General features: G+C 44.3%; 1 protein-coding gene across 1 annotated transcript in view; it reads left to right on the plus strand.

Moving 5' to 3' along the window:
• The window catches only part of plxna1b (plexin A1b), a 213,408-nt gene that overhangs the window by 173,165 nt on the left and 23,831 nt on the right, over positions 1-16,412 (plus strand). Inside the window, 8 exon segments of the mRNA XM_034684651.1 lie at positions 2,367-2,490; positions 2,600-2,736; positions 5,375-5,542; positions 8,850-8,943; positions 9,860-10,096; position 10,342; positions 11,640-11,782; positions 15,184-15,418. Coding sequence (XP_034540542.1) covers positions 2,367-2,490; positions 2,600-2,736; positions 5,375-5,542; positions 8,850-8,943; positions 9,860-10,096; position 10,342; positions 11,640-11,782; positions 15,184-15,418 — 1,139 coding nt within the window.

The following is a 16,412-nucleotide window of genomic DNA, read 5'->3' on the forward strand; positions in this document are numbered from 1 at the left end:
AAAAAAGTCATTTTGCAGCAACAGTAAACAATCAGGGTCTTTGTCATTCAGCTGAACAAGACTGACTTCTTTGTTGATCCTGCTGGAGGTTACTTTATATTTTAGGCGCTCTTGTACGTAGTGTCATGAAACTCAGTAATTAGATTGCACTAAAAATGGAAAGAAAGAAAATGTTCCTCCTAACCACAGCTGTGTGACGCTAGCACTGCACTTTTACAGCTACCCAGAAAGCTGTGTGCCTTCACTGAAACTACAGGATGAGTCACACTCTCTATTTAATGTTGAATTCATCCGGAAGCAGAGAAGATACAATTTAGAGCGAGGAAAAAATTGGGGACGCTCGTCACTGCTGGAGGTGTCCTCAATATTCTATTTCCAACTTTGTAGCTGTCATTTGTACACAAATGCTCCATTTGTGAGTTTTGCAGCACAATCCCAGCAGATTTAGTTTTCTGTCTGCAGCTCTCACTGAGAAGAAAAAGAAGAAATCTGACTTTGATGGTTTGACAATCAGGACAACAGAATGCTGTGCAGCTCTCACTAGCGATGACAGGTGTCCCCAGAATAGGTGTTGCAATTCAGCAGTGACATGTCAGGCTTGATTTATAATGTATAACTTATAACATATGTTGTTGAAAAAAAAAACACAGCAATGCGACGTGTAGCAGCAGAGTTATTCTTTTTCCTTTACTACATGTTCATTATGTCGTAGCGTTCACATCCAAATACCACCAAGGTGTCGATGTTTAACCCTGTCAGCCCTGTAACACTGCATTGGTTTGTTGCCATGGCACCCGTTGACGGAGGTGGAGGTGGAGGAGGAGGGCGCGGCTCGCAGTGAGGCTGTCATGCTAATTAAAAGTGATGTTAGCCATACGGTGCCATTAGTGGCATGGTTGCTCTCGTCATTCTTGTGACCCCATCAGAGCTGTGGCACAGGAGACAGGACGGGGTTACGGGATTGACAGCAGAGGTCAAAGGTCAGCTGGTGGAGAGAAAGGGGGCTCGCTGATTGTTGGGCAAAATGTAGACTCTTTGTTCTCGCTTTGACTTTTTCTCTGACTTTCTGTAAGTGCTTGTACTTCAAACAGCCTGAGTGTCCTGATTTTAGAAATGTGTAGAGTGAAACAAGTTTCAGCAGGACCTTGTTTCACCTCTATCGTCAATTATTTAGCAGATGGGTTTGATTGCACATTGAGAAAAGTAAATTATTGCCGGTAATGAGAACAAACAGAACCTGGTTTTCTTTTGTATTGCCTTATTAGTGGTTCCTAGGTGACAATTTGGCTCATGATTAATTTTTCACCATCACATTCCCTCTCAGTAATTTGATTGAGGAAGTTATAATTTATAATGTTGTCGTCTCCACAAATGTACCATGAATGTTCTGTCTCTCTAACCACATAATAACGGCTCAATGTAGCCACCTGTCATCTGTGTGGTAATGATGCAAGTGAAGCCACGGTTTCAAACTGAGAGCTGTCCAGCATTTTAATCACAGCCGCTGTCACAGAAGAAGACCTGGGGAATAAATGAAAGGGAAAATAAAAACAACGGAAACGAGCAGCATCGGAATGTGAGATCCATGGCCACCGCAGTGCTGCAGTTGCCATGGCCACCTGCAGGGAGGATGGAAGCAGGAGAGTTAATAACTCATCTCAGGGAGGGAGGGAAGCTGAGGAGATGTGCAGGATATGAGCTCGTTCAATTAATCAGCCTCTCTCACTTTAACCCTCTCTCTCTCTCTCTCTCTCTCGTTCTTTCTCTGCTCCCTCTCTCTGCTCTGCACTCTCGCCCTTTCTCTCTGTCTCATTCATTCGCTCTGGCTAATTAACAGACAAGTGTGTCTCCAGTGGGTGAAACATGAAGTGTGCGTATGTGTGTATGTTCTCCCCCGTGGGCCACACTGCCACTCCCGCCCCCCCTTCGCTCAGTCATTTCTCCAGCAGATTTTCATTTGGCCGGCCTGCACCCAAGGCCAAGTGCAACGCTTATAGTTCTACAGTGCGCTCTGATGCAGACGTAGACATGAGAAAACCCAGAACTCCACCCTGTCTGAGCACTGCAGCTTTTCCTCAGAAGAACATTTGGTTTGCTTTTTGTCATTTCTATGAATAAGACTTTTTAGAAACAGTTTACTACAAACTCTTGGACATTCTTTGGGACTTGGACAGAGCAGAGAAATGTGGCACTGTCATCTGTTCTGTACTGTTTCTCTATCGGTCTGTCCCTCTCTTGCTTCTCGTTCTCAGCCAAGCTTACTTTTCCGTTATGACTGTCTTATTGTTAAGCAGACAATTTCATGTATTTATTTTGGAAGCAGCGATAATGAAACTCACCTCCTTTCTTTCTTCTTTTTCTTTCAGGATTGTTTGTCGGCTGAATGATGCCACAGGTTACAGGGTGCAGGAGGCTCAGGTAGAAGTGTGTGTCAGGGACTGCATTCACCCGGACTACAAAGCAGTCTCCACCAAAGCCTTCACCTTTGTGGTAAGTGTGTGTTACTCAATATCATTAACTCTAAGACACTTTTGGGGGTTTCTTTATTACATGACGTCTCTGCAGCCGTGGTTGAGCTACCTTTCTTTTGCCTCCTTAGTCTCCATACTTTACCCGCGTCTTGCCTTCCACGGGGCCTCTATCTGGAGGAACCAGGATTACCATTGAAGGAAGTCATCTCAATGCAGGAAGTGCTGTAGCTGTGAAGATAGGTCTTCACCCCTGTCGCTTTGAAAGGCGAGTAAATCAAAAGTCACCTTTAACATCCACATATTGTTTTCTCAGGTGATTTATCGCAAAATTATGTAAATGTCATCTTGACTCTGGAGTTTTCTTTTTAGATTGCATTCCTCTGCGGAAAAAAAACAAATCATGCTGCATTGTAATTTTCCCTCCCCATCTTTTACTTCAGCCATCTGTCATCTTTCCCTTCTCTTCAGCGTTTAATAATTATAGTCATTCCCTGTTTTAAAGAAATCGTCTTTTTTCCAGGTCGCTGCTTTTGATTTGCTGCAGGTCTGATAAATGCAGCCAGCGAGAGGGTGACCCGCAGTACCGTAATTCACGGCAATTTTAAGAATGACAGTGTAGCCTTTCTCGGGGAAAGCTGATATCATTGTTCAGTGGTGCTGTGAATGGTTTAAGTGCATGACCCACATTTTGTAGAGAGATATGACTGTAATTTCAAAGGAATGATATGGTGTTGCTGGTAATTGGTAACTCGTATTTTTCCTGCTGTGAACTCATCTTTCAATGCCTCACTTTTTTTGTTGCTTTTTTACTTAGTTTTTAGAATAATCTGCCACCTTATCTTAGGTTGTCACTCACCGTGCAAGAGATTCTGCCAGGATTTCAAGAAGAGGAGACTAAGATCCAATTTGATACGACTGTAATTCCTCGAGACAAGAACTCTATTGTTTCTTTGAGTCCCTTTCTGGCAGTGTGACAGTAAACTGAGCTCTGGACTAAATCCACTCATGTATGCTGTCTGACAGATGGCAGTGAAAAGAAACCTCTCAGAAAAGATCATCAGTGAACTAAAACAAGGCCCTATGTAGTGAAAGGACTTTCTAGGCGGAGTGTTTACACTCCTCTTATACATTTTCCACTAAAGCTGAAGCTCTGGTGAGCAGTCTTAATTGTTTCTGTTTTTAAAGCAACTCCTCTCTAAGATCAGTGTTTTTAGTGCATTCATTGTCTGAGGAAACAATTGACAGGTTAAACTAATGAGCTTGGATCTATCCAGTTCTTTTTATATCACATCAAAAGAAAAAGTAAAGGCCAATTTAAAGCTCTGTAGCACATTCAGAGAAAGGTGAACATAATAGTCTTGGCCTTTCATTCACTGAGCAGCAATAACCTTTATGGCCAAAGTAATGAACTGGATGAGTCCATCCCTTTAATGTGTCTTTGTATTCAGTGAAGCCTCCACTTTAATCAAAACCTATTTACCTCAAGTCACTCATCCTCTTATCTCCCTGTGCACCCTCTTTTCTTCCCCTCTCTTTTCTCTCTCTCTTTGTATCCCCTCTTGGCTTTCTTTTGTGTGGCCGCAACCTTGTCAAAAATACGTTTGTGGCACCACAGGCACTCTTGAAGGCGACTGTGTTGTGCAAACGGTTTCTATGGAAACACAGCACTAGTGGAATGTGGAGAAGCAATTTTTTAAAATCGTCCCTCTATTTTTCATCTGTCTTCATCTCCCTCTTCAGTCCTCTCTCACTCTGAGGACTCTGTTGAAGCGGCCTCCTGGGAGATGATGTGTCCGATGGAAGACATCCCTGTTTTTGCTTTCTTTCACCGTTTTCGCTCACTTGCTCCTTTTGCGCCGCCTTACCGTGCTGCTGGGATAGAGCTGTGAAAATAGGTGTCCACTCTTTCATCTTCTTCATCGTCCTCCATCTTTCCACTCTCAGCAGAAAAAAGTAGATTTGTGTACTGATAAGCTTGGTCTACTCATGATCAAAATTTCACGCCATGCCACCTGCCATCATGGCTGCACAACCACCAATTAACACACATGTGCAGTGCACTGTAGGATGACACACATCACAAACGCATAGTGACTGAATGTTAATCTTCTACTTACGCTCTGTATTTATATGCTAATTCACAGGCTGACAAACAGTGCGAAAGCAGCGGCTTAACTCACTGATTACCCATACAGCACATGGGTACACATACACACGCGCTGTCTCCCAGGTAGCCATCCGGCTGCATTTCGGCCAGCAGTGTCCCCTCCTGACAGGGGGAGGGGATGGTGCAATGAGCCACTGGAGTGGAGTGCAAAGTTTCTGGCAGCAGCACAAAGTTTTCCCAGCAGGTCACAGCTGGCTGCCTGTCTGCCAGGGAGGGAGTTACATCACACAGAGAGACGACCAGCCTGATCTGCCACTTCAGATCTATCAGCCAGAGAAAGCACAGGAGGGATGAAGAGACAGACATACAGAGAGAGAGAGAGAGAGAGAGAGAGAGAGAGAGAGAGAGAGAGAGAGAGAGAGAGAGAGAGAGAGAGAGAGAGAGCTTTGAAGTACAGCACTCTGCGATTCGTGCTGATGAAACCATGGCTGGACAGTTTGAAAGACGCTGGCCTTGTAGGAAGGGGAATATGTCACGGCTTTATGTGTATGCCTGTTTTTTTTGTTGTATGTGATAAAAATATTCTGAGTTGTTTAACAGGTGAAGTTGGATTTTTCTCTCATAGTCACTCACTCATTTAACTCCCAGATACTCAAAGTCTCAGACTTTCTGATTAACAGTCTGGAGCACTTAAGTCCACTTAAAAAGACTCTGCCTGTAACCTCTGTTTGTAACATCTCTGGTTCCTTTCATTCCTTGTTGTTTAATTTTTCCTCTTCATCACTTGCTCTTTCAGGCGGGGCAACAAGGAGATAGTGTGTGTGACCCCAGCAGGACAAGCCTCAGGGCACACTCCGGTCATGGTGGACATCAACGCTGCTGAGCTGAGGAACCCAGAGGTCAAGTTCAACTACACAGATGATCCAACCATTCTGAAGATCGAGCCTGACTGGAGTATCGCCAGGTGAGGACACAATCAGATACCTTTCACTTAGCTGACATAAAACTGTAGTTTGAGGGGCGCTTGTGGCCTAGCGGTCAAAGCGCCCCATACATAGAGGCTACAGTCCTCGTCGCAGGGGTCGTTGGTTCGATTCCTGGACGGTTGACCATTTCCTGCATGTCTTCCCCTACTCTCTACTCCCCACATTTCAGCTGTCCTGTCAAATAAAGGCAAAAAAAAAACTGTAGTTTGAACCTGGTTGTGTCAAAGATTGCAGGGAGTGGGCAGTAATAGCATGGTTTAGTCTTTAATATATGTATATATTCCTTAAGGTCATGTGCACCATAGCGAGCTAACTAAGCTACCATGGTATATGTCTACATGTTGTATGATTATCATTATCTGTAATTTACATCAACATCGTACTTGATCTCACATTCTGCTTGATGTCCATCTGTAGAACAGATCGAAATGCATCAATAGTTTATTAATCCTGGAGCTGGTCGTGCGCTACATCGATATCTGCTGCAGTCAACTTAACAGACACAGGAACTCTGTGATGGGTGATAAATGTATTATTCTGCTAGCATACTCTCTGACTTATGAAGAGAAAAAAGCGAACAAAACATCCCTCTCCATTTTCACACTGGTCTTGCTTTTCAAAGGCTCATTATTTATTCTGTTTATCTTTATGTTTCAAAAGCAAATCTTTGAACAGCTGTACAGGAGCCTCCAGAAGCAGTGCTCTGTTAGTTGATGAGCTGCAGCCGAGATGTATCTTTAAATATTATTTGACTTATTGAAATGAGACAGCATAGCCACGGGAAGGTTTCCTCTGCAAACACAAGCTGTGTTGTGGAGAGAGAGAGTGGGGAAAAAAAAGCTTGGAGCTTCTAAGAGCTAATGGGCTCACTAACATGACCTAGAAACTCTATTTCTCCTCAGCTCAGTCAGAAGGAAGCCGTGAACTCACAAAAACACACACACACACACACACACACACACACACACACACACACACACACACACACACACACACACACACACACTGTTGACTTTCATATACTTAAGACTTAAAGTTCCAAGACCTGTTGTATGTTGTTTAAGTTCTCGATGAAGTCACTGCTCCCCCTCAACTTCGTCTGGGTATTTGTCCTTAACTGTGCACTTCCTACAAATACTTCCTATACAAACATAAAAGGAGCAAAGGAGGGACTGGTGACTGCATGCTCTCCAAACCCCTTGTGATTTAAATCATGCAGTGGTCTGTTATCAAAGCTGCACAAGCATCTATCTACTATATCCCAGGTTTTTATTTGGGAGAATCACCTTTTGGAAAGCCTGCATTACATTTTCCACTAGAGGCATTGTTCAAAGAGAGAAACAATTCAGTGCTGCATCACAGGGGTTGGAGGTGAAAATGTGAGCCGGGTTTAAAAACACTGCAGGGAGACAAAGTCTCTCATCATACCAAAGAGGTGTGAGTGGATGGGAAGTTTCATTTGGAGTGGGATGAATGAAAGAAAGGTTGAATGTTGGCGAGGTGGGAATGAAAAGTGGGAATGAAAGTGTTGGCTCCAGCCTTGGGGGGAAATAACCTCTTTACCAGGCTTGTGTTTAGTGTTTTGCTCCCAGAGGGTGAGGAGGTGCATGGTTCTCCAGGCCAGTCACGCTTTTATTTACCCAGCTATTTTGTGTCCCCATCTCTTTTCCTGACCTTTTTTGTGCTGGGGTGATTTCAAACGGCACTGAGCCCCCCTTGTCCAAAATATAAACACAACACTACTAAGACGTGTTCCTACCAGGAAGATGCTCTCGGGCTGACAACACATACACATGGCACTGCAGAGATTACACTGCACATTGTTAATACAGCGATGAACAGTTCACATAGTGTGCCAAATAGTGTTCACTCATCTCACTAAGACAAGATGCGGATACAAAGCTGATTTTCAAGGTACTGACTGGCTGCAAGTTCAAAGCTTGATGTTCTACTTTTCTAAAAAAAAAAAAAAAGAAAAAAAGAAAAGATCTCTATGTCTCCCAAAATCCTTTGTCTCCTTGCTCCACAGTAATATATATACCTCAACATGTGTCACCCTAGTCTTAGTCCATTGAAAAATCCCGATACCCTCTATTACCGGGGCAGACTCTGCTCTGTCCCTCCAGCCGTCCTTTGACCTTAAGACCTGAGACAAGTCCCGCCCCTGCCCTCCCTGAGATGCCAGCTCCTTCTGGAGTCAGTAAAACTCAGCCAACTCTCTTGGTGAGGACATTTTGTCTTATGTTTATGTATATTAACTTAGCAGGATGTCCTAATTTCACTCTGGAATGGGTTTCATGTTTTATTCTCATCTACAATTACTCATCACCCAAAAGAAGAATACAGAAAAACCTGAATGTTTGATAATTGTCAAAAGAGCTCTGTGTGAAAACAATGAAGAAGAATCTGTTCTTGTATTGTTGTATCATGGCCCCTAAAATGAGCAACACACCAACCAGTGTGTCATTTGCATTAAATGTGTTTCTGGTTCATTACTGCCAGTGGTGACTCACGGTGCCAATAGGCTTCAAGCTTCGCCTTATCTCACTCCAGTTTTTAGGTTGTATGCTAACTTATTTAGTTGCTGTCAGAACAGCTCATGTCAGATAAAGTTCAGCCTCACAGGCCAGCCGAGGCTGTCGGAGAGGTAGTGTGGGGGGGAATAAGGCTCTCACCCATATTACCTATGTCTCTGCTGGTCAACATCACATAGAGCTGAATAGGTCACAGGTGGAAAGGTTACCAAACAGATCACTGACAGCAGTGTGTTTGCTGAATGTCTCTCATGATGAAAAATACCGCAGTGCAATTTGAAAACACTTTGAAAATATCTCCCTTGTTTGGAGAGTAGCTGAGAGGAGGCCAAAAGCTTCAGCTCACAGGAGTAATGCGACATATTCACTTATTCCTCCCCCCAGCCTCCATATTGGTTTAAAGAAGCTTTTAACATTCATGCAAGGGCTTTAGCGTTACTGTCATTACCTGAAAATGGGTTTCCATGAATAAGCGGGCAAAAGGCTACAGCAGGAGCGAGCACTAATGGTAAATCGCCAACTGGAGGGCCTCTTGGCTCCCACGGAGAACAGATTTATTGACATTTATCTCTACTGATAGGCTGCTGAATAGTGTATGCTCTTGGACCCTGATAGAAAAGGAACAGCAGGGATACGTGAACATGTGACACAGAATTGCATATAGAATTGCTCGTCTTTTCCCAGTACCATCATATAATTGTGTTTTTCTTAACTCTGTCTACAATAAGTCTTTATGTCTTTCTTTTTTTAGTGGAGGAACTATGTTGACCATCATGGGAACCAATCTGGCCACCATCAAGGAGCCCAAAATGAGAGCCAAGTATGGAGCTGCCAAGTCAGAAAATGTGAGTGGTTAGATCTAGACACCCACACACAGTTTTTATTGACAAAACAAAAAAAGCAGTGACTTGACTTGGCAAGTGAGACCGAGCGAGACCGATATAGACACACAGGTGTCTCTCTGACTCTGTTCTCTCCCTCTCTGTGGAAAAACTGATTTTCAGGCGATATACACACTCCTGGGACACAGACACAGGCGCATACACCTGACCCGTCGGTCAACCAGCCAAGGGCCCATTTTCTGTTTGTTTTTGATGTTGAATTTCCTTTTAGCAGTTTAACCTTTGAAATGTCAACCAGCAATAAAGCAGCTCTGGCAAATCCCCCTCTCTTCACCTAGCACCACGGGGCTTAGCTAACCTTTTTTCCTTCCCCTTCTCTTCGCTGAAAGTAAAAATATGACTCCTTTTTCTTCTGTCCCCCTCTCTGCAGTGAGTTTATTTACCTGGGTAATGTTTCCATTGACCTATACACACCGACTTCTTCTGTCTCTGTGTGATTTTACAAACCCTTTGTGTTAGAGCATGTAAGTGGTTGATGTGTTGAGCATGATATAAGGCTGTGACATGCTGGGACTCTATGCAGAGGTCTCTTTAGCCATGCTGTGCTATCGTTAACAGCTACAAGCTGACCTCTCCTGTTCTCTGTGTGCCACTTTGTCTAATTTGTTCTCTGCTTACTGATTTAAGTGTCAGCCCCACAGGGGATTTTCTAGACGATATCAACACTGATTACAACTCTGATGTTATTAAGCCAGCCTCTTCCTCATTATGTCATTACTGAGACATTTAAATCACTCATATCACATAACCTTGGATGAGCCACAGTATATTTTGAAGATTTGGGGAATCAAATCAGCACTGTTAAATTCTTTCTCCTTTTTACTTATCCCCTCAATCCTCCTCTCTCTTCCTCCCACAGAACTGCACAGTTGTTAATAACACAGTGATGGTGTGTCTGGCGCCCTCCGTGGCTGGGTCTGACAAAAGCTTCTCGGAGGCAGGGACCAGTCCTGACGAGATCGGCTTTGTCATGGATGACGTACGCTCTGTGCTGGTGGTAAACGAAACATTCAGCTACCACCCGGACCCCGTGTTTGAACCTCTGAGCCCCTCGGGCATGCTGGAGCTGAAGCCCAGCTCACCACTCATACTCAAGGTAAATTGCCTCTTGCTCTTAGCATTGATCTGTTTTGGCCTCGTCTCCTCCTGGCTTTTCTTTACATTCATTATGTTCTTTCTCATGTCTTCCTCCTGTGTTTCTTTCTTCCCTCTTCCAAATCAACCTTTCCCTCCTTTTCATGTCTTGCATCATCTTCTCTTTTATTTCTGCTCCCTTTCCTCTCTTTTTTCAAGTAGTAGACCAGGCATATGTGAAGGGGAGCTTGTATGTGTGCGTGGCAGGGTGCAGTTACTGGTGTCCTAAAAAGTGTCTTAAAACACGTAAGCTAGATATGTTAAAGCTCAAGCTCACAAATATTAATATAGAAAATGCTGCAACACTCCCAGTCAGCATCCATCATAAGTGATAAGACGCTGGTAGGTATTTGAATTATTTTCTCCAAACATTCCTGCACAGACCGTTTATGGCCTCCTCCTTTCCTTGAGAGTTTCACTATCAATGCTGCCGTCTTTTCCGGCGCACTATAACCCTAAAAGATGCTACTGCTTCTTCTGCTGTCTACAGTATGGTCTGGTGACCTTCAAGGAAAAATTCTGCCCTCTTTAAAATCAGGTGCAGAGTAATGTTATAAAGCAGACCGGTGTGTTCCTCTACCACCTGCTCATATTTCTATCAGATAACTTCTGAAGAGAGACTTCATAGCCATGTATACTCTAAGCCGTAGAGGCAGTACGCATTTGAATCATGAGTGCATTTAAAAAGGCTTTGCCCCACCCTCCTGAGCTGTCTTTTGTCATGTCACCTCTCCTCTGAACTTCAAAGCCTCAGGAGCGAGGGAGGAAATTATCATGCAATTTCATGGAAAACTAAAGCCTTTTTCTCTCAGCCAATCAGGGTGGAGTTTAAGAAAATGAAGAATCACGCCTCTCTCCCCTGTAACTTTAAATATGATTCTATAATGAAAAGCTCTGATTGCCTGACTGTGCTGCGGTAAAGAAGTGCAGCAATAAGCAGCACAGAAACGGCATCCTATTAAATAATTGAGGAGAAATTAGATGTTCATCTGGAATTTAGAGCAATTAAATCCTCACACTCTGCAAAGCATTGTGGAAAAGGATGAGCAGCGAGAGGTAAATGCAAGGCAGTGCAGGAGAAGAGATGTAGAGCCTCTTAAACTACCAACACATTTTACATCAGGACTTCTTCTTGTTATCACAAGTGTTCATTGAGTATGTTTTGCTAAATGAAAAACAAGCTAGGGCTCTCTTAAAACACAATCCACGTTCTTGTTTGTTAAAACTCAGGAGTTTGCCAGTTTCTAAGAGAGGTATATTGGCAGTATAGGGAAGAAGCACTGTTGCCATGGATACTTGCAGTTAAAGTACCTTGCAGACTGTTTGGAGCTCTTGCTGGACCACTGATAGACACCTGCCAGCCAATCAGAAACATGAAGACCAGAAGTATTTTATAATTTAGAGTGTGAATCCCTTTGCGTTCATACTGTGTGATTATTATTCTATTTGACCACCTCACACTTGAATCTTTTGAAAGTAACTGAAACGTGTGTGTCTGTTTCCAGGGTCGTACCTAATTCCTTCAGCTCCAGGAAACTCTAAGCTGAACTACACGGTGCTGATCGGGGAGACGCCCTGTATTCTCACCGTGTCTGACAGCCAGCTGCTGTGTGAATGGCCCAATCTGACCGGAGAGCACAAAGTCACAGTGAGTATAACTTTCATTCTTGTCTTCAAGCTGTGCGCTGAACAGGATCCCAATGTGCGAGTGTCCTTTTTCATCATGCCTAACCTCCACACAGAGCAAAGCATTGTGCCATCACAGATACAGGATTTTGGATACAGCTTTTCAAAACCCCTTAAAAATGAGCATCATTCCTCTTTTTAGGTTTCTTTTTTCATCTCAAGTGCCTGATATTTCATCATCCCTCTCGCGTTTTTTTTGTTACCTCTGGAGCGTCTGGCTTTCACAATTTCTTTCACCCTCTCAGGCCCGTCTTCTTCCATACCTCCTGTTCTGGCTATGTTTCTGCTGTTCTGTTCATTTCTCTTCTTTATGTGAATCTACTTCCTGCCTTTCATTCATTCATCACATTCCCCTCTACCCCCATCCATCAGACTTAAATCTCCTCAATTACTCCACATTTCTCTTCCCCATTCATATTGATGCACACACACACAGAAGCACACACACACCATTCCATCTCTTACAGCATCGGCAGCTTTTGTGACTGAGGCTTTTGATCGGTCTCATTTTGGGCTGGCATCCTTCTTGGGATTTAAGGAGCATCGAAATTCAATACAGACAAAAAATGGCTAGTGGGTGGGAGAGGTCTGTGGTCTAGTTTTACCTTCCTTCATTTGGTGTGTTCATAGAAACAAGCCAGTTGACGAGGGGAAAAAGAAGCAGCATGGGGAAATATATCCCTTTGTTGTGTTGTTTTTTTTCCATGTGCTCCACAGCCAGACCTGTTTGGATGTGATATGGTTGAAAGTTATATGGATGCATGAGTGTGTATACATGAATGTGTTTCACAGCCCCGGGGCACAGATGTTGCCTCCTCCAACACTGGTATGTAAAAGGTTTTTGGGGAGTTTTATTCCGGCATGTCTCAACTCAGGCATAGCTTAGTTGCCATTATACATACAATGTTGGATTTAGCATTGGCATCCTGTTTATTTTGTATCATTGTTCTTGATTTATGGGTGGTTTGGTCAAGTGTAGCCTGTTGTGGAAGTTTTTCCTGTTACTGGTGAGTAATGAAATAGAGACTTCTGTCGGCCGACAGGGTTTTATTTTCTTTTCAAAGAAAAGGTCAGTCAACACCCGAGCGGTTAGGATGAAGAAAGACCCCTTAGATGGGAAACTTAAACATTTATACCTGAGGATGCCCCCCTAAAGGCGATTTATACTTCTTTCTGCGTCGAAACGACGGCGTAGCCTATGTCGCGGGTCATGCATAGCTCCCGTAACCTACCCAAATGCCTACGCACGTAGCTGACGTGCACCTCCTCCAAAGGTAACTAGGCGTATAAACAGCGCGGACCATCTAGCGCTGGTGATTGGTCCGCTCGGCCGGCACGGTGTTTCCCGCATTTACCAGGACTTTTCCTTCCGGGATTCCCGTTACCATTGGCCGCACATGCAGCAGCCGTGTATTTCAGCTCCTCCTCTGCGAAGTCTCTCCTTGTTAATAATATCTGCCCTCAAGCGTTCGGCCGGAGAATTGTTTGCGCGAACAACGGAAACATGGACGCACAAGTAGGTGGTGCTCATGTCCGTGTCAGCCGCTGCTGCTTAGGGGAGACTGCAGAAGTAGAAATCAAGCCTTAAGGTATGCTTCACACTCTTGTCTGCTGCAGGTATCTCACCAGACAGGGTTGTGTATTCAGGGGGGAATGGTTTAGGGTAGGGGTGTCAAACTCAATACACCGAGGGCCAAAATAAAAAATTTGGAGCAAGTCAAGGGCCGGACTGGTTTAATGTTTTTGCAAAACTTATTGAAAGTAACTTATTGCACTTATTGAACATTGAACTAGCAACGCTTAAGTTTTTGCCTATAACAAAATATGTTGCATTCATTTCTTACTGCTCAAAAATGCCCTGTGGTAGTGGGAAAAAGTGCAAAAAGGATACATATTTTAGCTCAGTCGGCTGCTCTGTGACACACTAGTCTAAGCCAGATACTCAGCATCTCATCTTGGATGTAAGTTCATCAATTTTTGGGGTCAGGCTCTGAGCTGAGGAAATCCTCAGGATTGAGTGAAGCTGTCATCAGTAAGACGACTCCTGTGAGATGTTTTGTTTAACTTCATCAAAGAGAACAGTTGTTCACACAGGTAGTTTGGCTGCACGGAAAATGGTTCAAGTTTTCTTGCGGCATCTGAGTGTCCCACAGGCGCAGCTTGGTTTTAAAAGCCCTCACTGCAGCGTCTGTGATCACACGGCCCCGCCCCTGAAGCTGCAGGTTGAGCACGTTGAGATGGCTCGTGATGTCACACAGAAACTTTGTATCATGGTGCTCTGTAGTGTCTTTCCCTTTGCTCTCCATGAACTGACAGATCTCCTCACGCAACTCGAAACACCTTTACAGCACTTTTCCCTGGCTCAGCCATCGCACCTCTGTGTGATGGGGCAAGTCACCATATTCTGAACCCAACTCTGGTTTAAACATATGGCTCTTATGAAGTTAACTGCTCGTGTTATGGTGCTCATCACATGGTCCATTTTCAAGGCTTTGCCACACAGTGATTCCTGGTGTATGATGCAGTGATAAACTGTCAGCTCACCTGCGCTGTTTTCCTCCCTCATCCTCTCCCGGATCCTGCCCACTAATCCACTCTTTTGCCTGCACTTCGCGGGCGCTCAATCCATCATAAGTCCCACACGTTTATCCAAAGGCAGCCTCATTTCATTGACAAATCTGGATACCTCTTCTAAGAGATCTTTCCCCGTAGTTGTGCCATGCATTGATCTTAATCCCAAAGTTCCTCTGTTGCGCACATGCATATACTCTGCCTCCCACCTGTCTTGAACCCCCCTGTTTTCAAAGTCCACCTTTCGTTTAGCCATCTTTGGGGGAGAGGGATAGCTGAAAGTTGACTGCAGGTGACTAGCTTCATAAGGCTGATGTGAGCGGAGTGGGGTAACGGCTCTCGCGTGCGGGCCCTCGATTGACATGCAGTGCATTGTGGGACTTGTAGTTTTAGTGGTGCGTGCAAAATACCGTCGGGCCAGCTCTATAAATAATTTGACATATGGTTTAGGGGGTCTAGACATCACACTTTAGAACACAAAAGGAACTGAAATTGCCATTACAAGCCAATGCCACATAGAACTACTGCTCATAAAAACATCTACTTTTTAAAAAATATCAAAGTGTTTTTGTATAGTTTTCCCATCATGCAGAGTTTTGATGTTAGAAAAACCTAATATATGTTCTAGTTTGTTCCTGTGAACGTTAAAGGCTGTAAAGGTTTACTGCCTCAGCTTGGAAACCCTTCCAATGCTGCAGCAAAAACACCCACAGATTTTTTTTTCAATGTTGTGTCTGTCGTCCACCTGCTAATACACAGATTTTAATTTGTCTGTCTCTCTCTGTCTACTAGGTGCGTGTTGGAGGCTTTGAATACTCACCGGGGACCTTGCAGATCTACTCAGACAGCCTGCTCACTCTGCCTGCCATCATCGGTATCGGGGGAGGTGGTGGCCTGCTTCTGCTTGTCATCATTGTGGTGTTGATTGCTTATAAGAGGAAGTCAAGGGACGCTGACCGCACCCTTAAACGGCTACAACTGCAGATGGACAACCTTGAGTCAAGGGTGGCCCTTGAGTGCAAGGAAGGTGAGCTCAGATAGAATCTGGTCACAGAAGGGGTCTGACGCTAATCACTGAAACCTACAAAGTTATACTCACAATGTTTGAGTTCTACTAGTTCTCCCTGTTCAGTGCTCTTCATCTTTTTCCTCAAATAACTCCAATGTCCCTGAATAACTTTCTGTAAATCTCTCCCTTGCTGCAGCTTACCTCAAATGCTGCACAACTCCCATTCAGAAGTTGTATCCATTTTCTCCTGCTCCCTCTTTTACTCTCTCTTCCTCTCTCTCTCGCTGCCAACCCGTCCCCCTGCTGTTAGGTGGCAACAGTGTGTGTGTGCATGTGTGCGTGGGTGTTGTGTGTTTCCAGAGGAGCACTTTGATCTGAGCCAGCCACCAGATGTTGGCTCTCTACCCCACGAGAAAGCCGCCTGCTAGCCTCACCACCATCCACTGAGAGATGGAGGGGAGATGGAGGTTAGATAGATACAGGGCACAGAGGTGGGAATGTGAGGGGTAGTAAGGTGGTAAGGGATAGAGATAGAGATAGAGATAGAGAGAGAGAGAGAGAGAGAGAGAGAGAGAGAGAGAGGAGAGAGAGAGAGAGAGAGAGAGAGAGAGAGAGAAGAGAGCGAGAGAGGAGAGGAGGAGAGAGAAGGGCGAGGAGAGAGAGAGAGGGAGAGAGGAGAGAGAGAGAGAGACGAGAGCGGAGAGAGAGAGGAGAGAGGAGGAGAGAAGAGAGAGAGAGAGAGAGAGAGAGAGAGAAGAGAGAGAGAGAGACTTACACATAGTGCATTAGCATATATTCATTTGGCAGGAGACAGCATGGATCCAGTGAGAGCCTATTGATGCTGCTGCTGGTTGTCTGGCAAGATACAGCAAAGCAGATGGGGGGAAAGAGAAGGAGAATAATGATAACCATGATCATCAGGACACATTTGTTTCAGAGACCACTTCACTTGTTGCCACTGCTTTAGTAAAACACATATAACGATAACAAATATAGATTCACTGTGACCTGC

Source organism: Notolabrus celidotus, chromosome 1 (assembly GCF_009762535.1).
Source record: "Notolabrus celidotus isolate fNotCel1 chromosome 1, fNotCel1.pri, whole genome shotgun sequence".
In the NCBI taxonomy this organism is placed as follows: domain Eukaryota; kingdom Metazoa; phylum Chordata; class Actinopteri; order Labriformes; family Labridae; genus Notolabrus; species Notolabrus celidotus.